This window comes from Petromyzon marinus, chromosome 32 (genome assembly GCF_048934315.1).
Source record: "Petromyzon marinus isolate PM22_M1 ecotype Great Lakes invasive population chromosome 32, UKy_Petmar_22M1.pri1.0, whole genome shotgun sequence".
NCBI classification, from domain to species: domain Eukaryota; kingdom Metazoa; phylum Chordata; class Hyperoartia; order Petromyzontiformes; family Petromyzontidae; genus Petromyzon; species Petromyzon marinus.
In genome coordinates this window covers 7673694-7687504 of record NC_133698.1, presented here as the reverse complement: position 1 = coordinate 7687504, position 13811 = coordinate 7673694, and the positions used below count along the sequence as shown (strand labels likewise).

General features: G+C 40.7%; 1 protein-coding gene across 3 annotated transcripts in view; it reads right to left on the bottom strand.

Moving 5' to 3' along the window:
- CEP164 (centrosomal protein 164) overlaps positions 1 to 13811 on the bottom strand; it is a 30399-nt gene that overhangs the window by 1703 nt on the left and 14885 nt on the right. For all 3 annotated transcript variants that reach the window (XM_032964539.2, XM_032964537.2, XM_032964540.2), the window contains 12 exons: positions 13639 to 13722; positions 12670 to 12738; positions 11684 to 11874; positions 10988 to 11102; positions 10306 to 10379; positions 9272 to 9455; positions 6876 to 6983; positions 6132 to 6249; positions 3122 to 3317; positions 2060 to 2181; positions 1339 to 1408; positions 517 to 639 (listed from right to left, as the gene is read on the bottom strand). In XM_032964539.2, coding sequence (XP_032820430.1) covers positions 517 to 639; positions 1339 to 1408; positions 2060 to 2181; positions 3122 to 3317; positions 6132 to 6249; positions 6876 to 6983; positions 9272 to 9455; positions 10306 to 10379; positions 10988 to 11102; positions 11684 to 11874; positions 12670 to 12738; positions 13639 to 13722 — 1454 coding nt within the window. The remainder of the gene's footprint in view (positions 1 to 516; positions 640 to 1338; positions 1409 to 2059; positions 2182 to 3121; positions 3318 to 6131; positions 6250 to 6875; positions 6984 to 9271; positions 9456 to 10305; positions 10380 to 10987; positions 11103 to 11683; positions 11875 to 12669; positions 12739 to 13638; positions 13723 to 13811) is intronic.

Here is a 13811-nt window from a genome sequence, read left to right as displayed (position 1 = left end):
CTTTGGCTCCAACGTGTGCGTATCAGTCGCTGGTTGTATTTGTCATACCAATCGTGTGCACGTGCAGTCTTTTTTTCAACCCACTGCTGGAAGAGGGCCTCTCCAAGCCGTGTGAGTCATGCGTGTTTACTTGAGCAATACATCACTCTTGTCAGTGCAGGTTGGTGAAGTCGGGGAAACATGTACGTTGGAGAACAGAAGTACCGTACAACAACTGATTTTGCTGCACTGCTCCCTGTTGCCCGTCAAGTAGTCACCACTCTTAATAAAAAATGATAAACACTAATGGTAGCATTTATCATTATTATCATAATACACTGGTAAGGAATAACTACTGATGATAGAGCATGCGTTGCTATAATCACCAGCCAACCTACAGCAATGAAACTGTTGGCTCTGTGCAAACCCGAAACACTGAAAAAGGGCACACTCTGCTAAGCTACCCAAATGCGTGAATATTTTGACATTGCTATAACGCCGTCATTGTAATTAACATCACCACCATTGTAAGGATACGATTTGCTGTCTTTTCTGAAGTCGTGCAGCCACTTTCTGTGTTGGGCGATCGAGTCCTGCAGGCTGGATGGGTCCACACCGACTCCTAAGGCTCCAGCTTGTTGGAATCGGCGTACCTGCTCACTGAACACACCACCATCCACTTACTAAGCACATGCTCCCGTGCTAAACTGTTTAACTTGGAGTTTGTTCATATGGGTAGAAAACTGTAATAAATAAACAATGAACAGAAGTGTTTGCAGAGGTTTGTTTTTTGCAGTTTTGCACAACAGCGAATCCAAGTTAATATTCATAAAGCATTTTTTTTAATCCTGATTGTGGTATCGGTGTCACATCATCATGACAGAAAGTATCCATTCAGATCTCTCGCACTGCAATAAAATCCATGTGCTAGAGAATGGCCCACAAAACCTTTGGGCCACAAACTTGACCTTTGGGCCCCACACACGACCTTTGGGCCACATGTGACCTTTGGGCCACACGTGACCTTTAGGCTGCAGGAAATCTTTGGACTGCACCCAACCTTTGGGCTGCACGCTAACCTTTTAGCCCAGCAGAGCCAAACTTTTATAATCATTGTGTGATATGATAGCGTATCCCATGCAAATGCGGCCAGGGTAGTGGGTGGTGGGTAGGGGAGACGCATTACGTCAGCACAAACCCGGCTCAACGCTGTAGGATGCAGGTGACGCAAATGTGCGCGGTGACGTTATCACAGCGCAAGCGCAATTGGCCATATGAAAGGCAGCCAGGCAGGAATCCAGCCGGACATACTTCTTTTCTAATGTAGTATGAAATTAAGCAATTCAGCACATCTGATACCTGGCAGATAGGTATCCCATCATGTTCTCCGTCCTGATAGTGGACGTAGATCCAAGTGGGGGAATTCCTCCTAAATGTGTGGGAACATAACCAACGAGACATAAATAACAAGATAGAAATAGTGCAGATGGACAATGCATACTATCAGTTTCAAGTTGTGTATATTCATTTCTGTATACCACATCTATATTTATGCAGAGTGTAGTCTGTGACCTATTGCTCAATTGGGATAAAAATAGGCCACATAAATGCTCGATTTGTTACAACGCAGAAATAAGGCTCTGATAATGAAAACCCAGTTCTACATCTGAGCGATCAGTTGTGCAACAAAGTCGCTCTCAAAATCGCTAACATGTTATCATTGTCTGAAACTGCTTTGACCACATCTGAGCCAGTAGTTGCGCAACAAGGAAATTAAGCGACATATTCAGGATTGCAACTTCCAATCGCATTACCCAAATGTGTGCACGTGATGAAATGCATCACTACAATAGCTGGGCAGATCGATGCTTGAAGGTAGAGTCCATCTCTTCTGTAAGCAATCGGTTGTACAATTGCTCCCAACTGGCTGCAGAGACGTCCACGTTTTAGCAAGTCGGTTGCATGCAATCAAGTTGCATGTAACCGACTGCTCCAGGCGTGGACCCGGATTTCAGAGTTAAAAGTCGAAATTCACAGCGGAGAATGTTTGGCTGCAGTATGGGGCACACGTCCCACAAACCTGGAAAATACTTGCGCCACTTCTCAGCCATCATTTCATCCACAGTCTGAGTAACACTCGCCGGCACAGGGCCCCAAGCATGAGCCAGAGGAGCAGAAGACCCAAGGCCCATCTGGGATGGCCTTCAAGCATAGAAGTTAAATGTTAACAAATGTTATCGGAACAAACTAGATTACATATTCTTGGTTCTTTCGGTAAAGTCACGTAGAATGGAAATAAAAAAAATGAAATCAAATAATAAAATTCTCACGACGTTTCGGCCACAACACAAGTGGCCTTCTTCAGGTGAAGAAACAGGTCTATCAAGAAGACAGAACTTGAATGAACGCTGTTAAGCAAGGAGGTGGGGCTGGTAACATGCTAATTCAACTCTGCCCACACAGTTTCAATAGACACAGTCCTTGCTTAACAGCGTTCATTCAAGTTCCGTCTTCTTGATAGACCTGTTTCTTCACCTGAAGGTCACTTGTGTTGTGGCCGAAACGTCGTGAGAATTTTATTATTTTATTTCATTATTTTATTTCCATTCTACGTGACTTTACCGAAAGAACCAAGAAGATGAATCCCTGCAGTCACGAAAGCTTTAAATCGAAATAATAGATTACATATGTGTACATTCACGGGTAAATATACTGCAAACGTTATTCTTTGTACATTTTAGGAATACCAGAATCCCTTTCCACTTAACCACAATGATAACTTGGTTTAAAAATAAAGATGTATTCTTATGAGTTTCATTACTTTACGTATAGAATCTAACAATTGCCCCGATCTATCACTAATGGCGTAAAATGTAGCCACTTAGTAACAACATGATCATACATTTGATGCAACTTTTAGTGACTTAACCTACCATTCCCCATTAAATAAAACGAACCTTACTCTACCCCGGATTACATTAACATTTCCAACTTTCCTCTGACTGAAAGAATGGGTACTAAGTACTTCATCACAAATTGCTGCAATGCCACTGCATGATACAACATTGCAAAAAACTCTCGTGTGCAGAACACGAGAGGGCGTGTGGTTTTTAAGAAGTTTTTTTTCTCTCTCCTATGCTACCTGAAGTAGGCCGAGATGGGAACACCCCCGGTCACAGCTGCCGGGAAAGCCCCTGTTGCAAACCGAGTGCCAAATGTTAACGAAGGCTGCGCCTGTCCCAGCAACGTGAGAACGTTTGTAAGTTCTCGACTCAGCCTCTGGATGGAGGAGCTTAGGTGCTGCACTTCAACACCTTGCACAGCAGACTGTGGGATCCCTATAAAAAAAAAACAATATAAAAAATGTTTAACACGTAGGCTTTTGTGACTAATATTATCCATAAGAGGTTTTTTGGGTTAGATCGCATAAATATAAATGTGTCGTTAAACCCGCTACCACCCGACACAGCCAATTATTACGGTTTGTCACATAAACAAAACATTCCAATTCGTTACTCGTACAGCACATTGGTGTTGGAGAGAAAACCCACAACATTTACAATTCGACTCTGACGTTTCACCAGTAATCTGAATGTCGCCTGATAATGCTAGTTGTGCCCTGATGATGCTAATTGTAATTACTGGCGAAACGTCGTAAGAAGATCAAGATATGTAGTGCGGACACAAGACTGATTAACGTTTACAAATTAAATTGATATTGAGAAAGATGCATTATATTACGCAAAACTCCATTTAACCACCAAATTAATACGGATTCCATTGGCTACGAATTCAACTGCAACTTTCACGAGTTTTACAAATTCATGGAAATCATGCATTTTTTGCCTTGGTTTTCTTACATTGTCGCAGATAAACAAAAATGCTTTTAATTTCAACTACAACTCCTCACAGATTAAAAAACAAACATATTTTGACATAAAGAAAAGCGTGACATGTGTTGGAGCTTTAGCGGCATGTATACCTTTGCACTCCAGTGGTTTGTAAAGCCTGTGGATTATCACGTCAAAGCCACACACGCAAATGCGCATATAAAATCAGCTTAGCCAAATCCAGGGAGATTCTATTTTAAGAGTTGTCCTTGGAGCATTATTGTCCCAGCTGGTGCTTAAAAGCAAATATCCTGGCTGCCTACATTGAACGTTCAATTTAACAGTTTGGAATAAAAAAACATTACATTTTGTTGGCATATTCCACGTGACATCACAAGCCAGGAAATTTGGCTCAATAACCATTAATATCCTTTGTGATTACACGTGCACTTGCCAACTGAACCATTATGCAGAGTTACTAAACTTAACTCGATGTAATGCGTGCAATTGACGCACTCATTAAAATCAATTTAAAATGTTGTGACCATTTACATGTAAGACGTTGGTTAGTACACGATTTATGTTCCTTAACACAAATGTATTCTGACAATAAATGTTTAATTGTCAAAATAACAAAAAGAGCAAATTCATCCTAAATGTTTTAGCCACAATGTCATCATTTTTATAAGTGTATACTTGCAACTTATATAACATGCATGATGTTGTGATGGATTAGGCTGTGCTAACCCTTTCGTCTGCACTTTGCTAAAACACAGTGTATTACCTGGTATATTGTAATTTTTGATACCTTACAAACTTTTTGAATGGTACCTTACAAACTTCATGAATTTTCCAGATAGATTGGTCATATGTACACGTATGGCCCTTTGTCAATCCACTGCTGGAAGAGGGCCTCCACATGCTATACAGGTCATGGTGGCTATATGATTACAGTAAAACCTTGGATTGCGAGTAACTTGGTCTGCGAGTGTTTTGCAAGACGAGCAACATTTTTAAATACATTTTAACTTGATAAACGAGCACGAGGTCTTGCAATACGAGTAGTAGGTATACGTTTCGATTTAAAGCTTTCGTGACTGCAGGGATTCATATTCTTGGTTCTTTCGGTAAAGTCACGTAGAAGGGAAATAATAAAATAATAAGAATAAAACATAATAAAAGTTATTTTTATTATTTTATTATTTCCCTTCTACATGACTTTACCGAAAGAACCAAGAATATGTGTATGTATACGCTTTGTCTGCCGAGCGTCACGTGATCACAACTGAGCCGATGGTTCTTCTCTCGCTGCGGGATTGTGGGTAATCGTCTCCCATGCTCGGTCTAAGTCGGCGTGCCTCACTCGTATAGTCAACATCCGTGCGAGCGTTTACTGTTTACTACAGTACTATAGTATTGTGACCACGTGTATACTGTTTATTACAGTACTATAGTGTTGTGACCACGTGTATACTGTTTACTACAGTACTATAGTATTGTGACCATGTGTATACTGTTTACTATAGTGTTGTGACCACGTGTGTACGTAAAGCATTTTTTTCTTTTGTGTCCAAGTGTAGTGACTGTTCTTTAGTAACTGTACTGCAACAATGGCCCGACAATGCAATGTCACATTTCTGCGAAATCCTCAAAAGGAGGCAAAAGCAAGTGTCATTGGGATAGGTTCCTTGTTAAAGTCGCACAAAAAGAAACAGATTCCAGTGACCCAACAGATAGCAGTGATTCCGTTCGTGACAGTGAAAGTCGTCCTACACAATAACCCTCCTCCTCCTCCTCTCCTCTCTCTCGTCTCCCTCACACCAGTCACAATTAAATTTAATTAATACATTTGATTACTTTATATTAAATTTAAATAGTAAAAATATAAAAAGTTCTTTTGTATTGATCATTTTTATATTGATATTTTTGGGATGTGGAACGAATCATCTGAGTTTCCATGATTTCTTATGGGGAAATCCGCTTTGATATACGAGTGCTTTGGATTACAAACACGTTTCCGGAACGAATAATGCTCGCAATCCAAGGTTTTACTGTATACTTCACCATACTGGCCATTGCAGGTTGGTAAATGCAAGGACCATAGAAATGGAAGTGTAGAAGTACAGTGAAACAAGGGATTAGGCTGTACTTTCTCTCTGCTGACCAAAGCGTAGCACCACAGCAGCCTATAAAAATTGTTATATGTATGGAGGTCACCCATCCCAGCAATATCCGAGACCTGACAAGAAGAAGTGCAATCCAGGTGGTTTAGTCAAAGGCATTTTAAAGATAAAGGTCAATTTATAGAAAAGTTTTGCTTACGTTGCTGAGAGCTGAAGTCCAAGTCCATTTCGCTGCTGAGATCGTCCGATGACATGTCGACATCAAATGTTACTCTCTTGCCATCCAGTGGCACTCCTTGGCTTTCTTCATCTGACAACTAAGGCAGCGACATTAAGACACAGGTTAAAAGTACATTAGTGTGATAATTAAAATGTTGACCTGTAACACAACTGCATGTTTAACGGTTAATGTGCACATCATTTACAAAGTGAACGTGCGTTCCAAGTCAATACACCCTTCTTATGGAGCAAACCAAGTGATGTCATCGAGTCAGGTTTCGGAAATGATCAAGTGATTTTCACTGTAAAATATTTATCTTACATATTTATCGTGCCAGTATTAATTTGCTCTAGGTTTAACATAGAATACACTTTTTTGCTTAATGTCAATCCAATGTGACAAAAAATACACACTTAAAATGGACAATTATTATTAGTTCCATGGTTGAAATACACTTTTTAATTAAGTTTAAAAACTAAACATGGGAATGCTATTTATGACATGAAGGCATTGAAGGTTATGTTGTGCTTGATTGCCTTGGCTGTCTTATTCCTGTACTTGACTTTCTATAAATGTATTTGACATTGCATAAATGTATACTGTGTACGGTGTAGCTGTAAACAATTTTGTACATACGATTAGATGTTTGTGTTTTCTATGTTGCTATCCATGGTTTCAAGAGACAAGCAAAACATTTAAAATAGATACGTTAATTCTCTTTACCACGTCCATCACGGACTCCTTCAGCAGCCCCAATTTTTCCTCCTTCTCCCGCAGAAGGCAGAATCCTTTACGCATTGTGCTTCTAAACGCAGCCAGATGCTTTGCTTCCTGCAGGCGGGAGCGCAAAATTAACCACAAATGAACAACAAAGCCTTGCTGATCTCGTCAAGGAGCATAAACCATAACATGAACTCCCGGTTATTCTCACAGCAGCAGTGGATGTTGGCTAACCATCGAACAAAGACGGTCACTGGATCGCGTGCTTCTGGGGCCATCTGACTTTCTGTTGCGTGTAGTTACTTTAAGATGTTTCTTGTTCATGTTTTTGTTTGTTGCTGTTGCACCCGACTCAAAGAGCCGCATGGCTTAACAGGGTTATACCTAATAAATGAAACTGAATATAAACCACTGGAGCTATGCACTTTGAAATCGAAAACGCATGTCTTTACAAATGCTTATGTTTATCTTCTTTGGTTCTTTCGGTAAAGTCACGTAGAATGAGAATAAAATAATAAATTAAAATAAAATAACACAATAAAATTCTCACAACGTTTCAGCCACAACACAAGTGGCCTTCTTCAGGTGAAAGGAACAGACCTGTCGGGACGACAGGGCTTCAAAGGCCACTTGTGTTGTGGCCGAAACGTCGTGAGAATTTTATTGTGTTATTTTATTTTATTAATTTATTCTTTTATTCTCATTCTACGTGACTTTACCGAAATAACCAAAGAAGATGAATCCTTGCAGTCACGAAAGCTTTAAATCGAAATGCTTATGTTTAGTTTGTTGTCCTTCACCCGCCTCCGATTAGCACGGTTGGCTCCGTACGGTGCAAAACAAGTTCAACAGTCATAATAGAGGTTTTTGGGTTATCTTCTTGGTTCTTTCGATAAAGTCACGTAGAATGAGAATAAAACAATAAAACAAAATAAGACAATAAAATTCTCACGACGTTTCGGGCACAACACAAGTAGCATTCTTCAGGTGAGGAGAGACAGGTCTGTATGGAAGACAGAGCTCGAATCTTCCATACAGACCTGTCTCTCCTCACCTGAAGAAGGTTACTTGTGTTGTGGCCGAAAAGTCGTGATAATTTTATTGTCTTATTTTGTTTTATTGTTTTATTCTCATTCTACGTGACTTTACCGAAAGAACCAAGAAGATGAATCCTTGCAGTCACGAAAGCTGTAAATCGAAGTTTTTGGGTTAGATCGCGTAAATATATAAATGTGTCATTAAAAGCCGCCACCACCTGACACAGCCAACTAGTAAGGGTTGATTTTATTTTAGTCTCGTGCTGATCATTCGTCCTGTTTGCCCAACATAACATTTTCCACACGTGCAGTAATCCTGTACACACCTTCTGTTGATAGCTTCGGTAATACATCTTTTGTACGAGATATTAATTTATGTATTTTATGTACCGTGCCAAATCTGACTCGGATGTTTTGTTTTTCCAAACATCTGGCTAGTTTATCAGTTACTCCCGCAATGTACGGTATTTGGATCGTCTTAATTACTTGGGCAGTTTCAATGCTCGTGTTATTCAAAAACCAAATCAAATAACACGAGCATTGAAACTGCCCAAGTAATTAAAATACACACAATAGACCGGAAGGACAAGATCAAAGGGCTTGCATAATGCACATGCATAATGTACGTTGCCTCAGTAATCCCCCACCCCCCCCCACACTGCTCAAGAGCACAGAAGCGTGGTCACCACATCTACTCCTCTATATAAGGAACGAAACAGTTAGACTTCTCCACAAATCTGGCTGTCGCCTCATGAAGCTAGTTGTAATTACTGGCGAAACGTCGTACTCAGATTGTAAATGTTATGGCTTGGCTCTCCAACACACCGGTGTGCTGTAATAGTGACGAATTGGCCACGTTCTGTTTACGTGACAACCCTTACTAGTTGGCTGTGTCGGGTGGTGGCGGGTTTCAACTACACGTGTTAGACCAAGTTCAACAGTACACAGACAACACGAACCATTCTGTCACTGTGCACGTCACAGCATGTGTTCCAAAGCTACAGAGTGGGCAGCAAAGGGCAGCGCATAAATATACATTCTTCGACTGTTTGTCATTGCTCCCATGTCTTTGCTTCCCACCTGCAGCAACACACACTGACCCAGCATGGTGATGTATTATCAAATGACTCTCCATACCCCGCACTGTGTAATACAGCCTTCATCCAGCTGTGCATTGAAAAAAAGAGCTGAACATTTCAACCTTGTGTCACGCAGCCTAGGACAAGTCTAGGTTATACACGTACAAGATAACATATGATTGTTTGTTTGGGGATTGTGTCTTCCCTTAAATGACAAACTTCGTGGTAATCCCCCTTAGATGTTTATGTAACAAGCCGTTGTGCTCATCAAGGTGCATCGTACCTGCTCCAGGACCCTGTGGGATTTGTTCCCCTCCGCTGTTGTACCAGAAATGCCGAGCGTGCGCTGTGATCTCCGTGCTGACCTCAGGGCATTGTCCTGGTGGCGCAGGCTGCTCATCTGCTCGGTTATGAAGCGTTGTGCGCGCTGCAGGGAGCATTCCTCCTGGGCAATGTACTGTCTAATGCTAATGACAAACACAGAGAATACTACATGGGAAACTTCCCTATGTTGTCTATTCAATAGTTATGCAATGCAGTTCAAATTACATCCTATTGGGCAATAGCTTAGGCCTCTCGTTATCCGTTCATGCGTACTCAAGAACTGCATATGTATAAAATCAAATGCAAATTACAACAATGTCAAATGTACCCTTTAGCCAGTATTATAGGGCTTATAATTAGTTTTTAACTCGGAAAATAAATTCACATTGATTCCTGCTTGAAGTTTATGAGCATTTCAAAATGCTCTTAAAACAAAAGTACTCTAAAGACAGTTACTTATTTGCCAATTACAACAAAAAAATCACATGTACTTCCACTACATACTCTTTGGTTCTTTCGGTAAAGTCACGTAGGTATAAAATAAAGTAAATCACGAAGTTCCGGGCGCAACATAAGCATCCGTCATCAGGTGGGAAAGCATGGCCTGCTGCTGATGCAGACTTTAAACAGACTTTAAACAATAAAATCATATTTTATTGTTTCCCTTCTACGTGACTTTACCGAAAGAACCAAGAATATGAATCCCTGCAGTCACGAAAGCTTTAAATCAAAATTTTGACTTTAAACAGTCTGCAGCAGGCCATGCTTTCCCACCTGATGACGGACGCGTGTGTTGCGCCCGAAACGTTGTGGTTTATTTCATGTTATAACTACGTGACTTTACCGAAAGAACCAACGAGTGTGGATTCCTGCAGTCACGAAAGCTTCAAATCAAGATTTTCCCACTACATAATGTTAAAATACTTTGATTCTATACTATTGTCAATATTTTATTATCGCATACATGCAGTGCAAGCAATGTGGGGCACAGACCTGCTAATATCCTTGAGCTTATTTTCAATCTGTTGATCCTCTGCATTGCTTGAGCCTGGTTCCACACTCGATCTCTGTGACATTCCACAAAATGTACAAAGAGCGTGTAAACAAGCTGCTCAGCAGGAATTTACTTACACATTGTTTTTTTTTATCTACTCTTTATTATTCATATGCAAAGGAACATAGCATTGCTTCTATATTCGAGGATTTGAATTTGGTTTTCAACGCTTACTTAATGTTACATTTGAAATGTATTAATATACTATATTTTAACAATACATATTCGTACATTTATATGTACATATATGTATTTGTATTGACTCAACGCAACTCAGGTTACTAGTACAGGAGATAATATATCAGGAACATTTGGCACTCCAACACTGACTGAAAAGTTATGAATGCAGAGTGAATAAATTCATCGAATTGTATTTCTGAAATTCAATCATTGTTGTTTGGATTCAGCTGACAATATTGACTTTTACGCATGATGCCAAAGGATCTTGAGCATCCACTTCACAGCAAACAGCATGGTTTGGTAATGACATACATTTCCAACATAAATGACGTGAAATGAAATGTCGAGCCCTTCGGAAAGATTGCTCATCCATGAGCACACATGAGCACACAGGATTAAAAGTGAGACTGTATGCTTGGCTGAACAAAACAATCCACTCACCGTCACCTCAGGACCTGTGAGATCCTCTGCACGAAGCTCTCCACGAGTATCTTCGCTTAACTCCCTGAACGCAGCCTCCACGCCCTCTTGGCGGGTGACGCTTTCTTGCAGTTCACTGACAGATAGAAAGTCAAACACCGCATCGTTACCCGGCATACATATGCACATTGCGTACATATACAGCCCTTTCATCAACCCACTGCTGGATGAGGGCCTCCGCACACTTTTCAGGTTAACCATACTTCACCATACTGTTTAGTAGCGATTGGTAAAAGTAGGGAGCATAGAAACACATAGAAACATCAACAGATTTTATCACACTGGCCTCTGCTGCTCAGATCGTAACTCTGCAAGTATGACAATCAGCTCGTACATGGTGGGTTAACCATCCATGCTCAATCCAGGCTCAAACCTGCTTAGCTTTTGAGATCTGGAGAGATTGGGTACATTCAGAGTTCTAAGTTAATGCAACGTGGCACAGATATGCATTTGCTCGAGATGGCAAAATTAAGTGCCATGTCACTTTAGAAACACAATTTAATCCACTTTCATAAAAAAAGACACAAACACCTTACATGGCATATTTTATTACTTTTCATGGTCATAGCTTATAGGAAATAACATCTACAAAAGAAGGATTATAAAAATGTATACAAATACTCCAACTTCTATCAATTGGTGCGGTGTGGCACGAACCCAAGTTTATTTTTCAGCCGGATGCCCTCGCCCTTCAAGGCATCCAACTCGGCCGCCAGTTCAGCCTTCTGCCTCTCCATCTCTTGCAGATCTCGCCGAGCGGCGTGCATCGACGCCTCAAGGCTCTTCTCCTCCTTCTGCAGGGCCTCCACAACTCGGGCCATGCGCTCCTGCAGCTCCCCGTTTTTGGCCTGGGTCACAGCATCGCCTGCCATTAGGCCTCGGCATATACGCACACAACTGCGTCTGAACGCCGTTTGGGAGCGGCAGTAGCAAAGTTGTTAATGTTTAATGAATTTGTGAGGTAAAACTAGAAAGGTTCTGTAGTCAATGACTTGCGTTCTACAAAAGCTCACATCAAAGACCACTATGCCTTCGGTACTTTAGTTGTATTTGTCAAACTTTGCTTGAGATGGCAACATCAAAGGGAACATTTAAAATTTATATTTTCTAGAGATTAACATAACATTCACAGAGCTTCATTTGAAGCTTTCGTGACTGCAAGAAATCCATACTCTTTGGTTCTTTCGGTAAAGTCACGTAGGTAGAAAAATAAAATAAATCACGACGTTTCGATCACAACACAGGACGACCCGCTTGTGTTGCGATCAAAACGTCGTGATTTATTTTATTTTTATACCTACGTGACTTTACCGAAAGAACCAAAGAGTATTTACAGGGCTGTCACAAAATATGTTACAACTGCGTGTCGTTAGCATACCTTGTGTAAAAAAAACATAGCCTCGCTATCCAAATTTGCATTCAGGGACTTAAATATGAATTACTATGCACTTTCTTGTCTTTTCGCATGAGAAACATGTTTCTTCATATAAACTGTGAACTGGTTTCCGAAACTTGACACTGGGACAGCGATGCCATGATCATTTAAAATCGTTCATCAATGCCTCAACTGTAAAAATATGTTTTCAATAATCAAATAAAATAATCCATCAACAGTGATCGTAATGGTGTAAATAAGAGAGTACTTGTATCTCCTTCTCAAATGCATCTTGCTCTTCTTTCCTCATCTGCGTCTTTTTCCTTTCAACCTCCACCTGTCAACATCCCAACAAATGGTCGATCATCAGTCTTCATAATTTATGGTCAACATTTGCATTCCAACACTCTCTTCGAAGATCAAGCGCTCACTAAATTGAACCTCACAATTACATGCATTTAAAAGATAGACATATAATGCCGCAATGGCAAATAGCTTCATAACCTTGTGATGTATCTGTATCCCAAACCTGGTATACTACTATTTCAACTAACTGCTGACAATTAAAGTGTCACGTTTAACAAATTTACATCTATGAGCCAAGAATGTCTGTGTGTCCCGCGCGTGACGTCACTCCACGACGGCCAGCACCCCTCATTAATAATCATGAACAGATGACGTCCTCCACATGGACCCCCCCCTCATTAATAATCATGAGCGGGTGACGTCACTCCACATGTAGCACCCCCCCTCATTAATAATGAGCAGGTGACGTCACTCCACATCTAACAGCCCCCCTCATTAACAATCATGAAAAGGTGACGTCTTACAAATGGACACCCCCCTCCATTAATATTAATTAGCGGGTGACGTCACTACACATGGGGGGGGAGCGAGGCGCCTCCTCCACCCTCCTCAGCGTCAACTGACAACCCTCACTACAAAGGCAGAACCCTCACGTCACGCGATCTCCGTAACACTATTGCGACATAGTAAAAAGGACGTCATGATGAACAAGGGATTATAACCTGTGTCACCGCGGCCTTACAAAATGCACACGAATTGATGCAATGAATATATCACGTCACGGTCTGCTTTTCGCTTGCAAGTTTGGACAGGCAAAAGGCTAGTTTATTAGATTTAAATTACCCCCTTGCGTACTGCATAATAACTGAAGTAGCACTTTAGGCAATTTCTAGGGAAAAAAACTTGACAATGGACATTTTCTATTTCCAACCTCATTCTGCAGCTGCAACTTCTTTGCAGAAAGGTCAAGAATGTTCTGCTGTAAACGCTCATGTTCTTCCTTCCAGTCTCTCTCCTGCAAGCACAGATATAACACAATTAAATTTTTTTTAAAAATAATGATGAGCTTGAACAAATGTAACTTTTACTGATAGTGGTTCATTG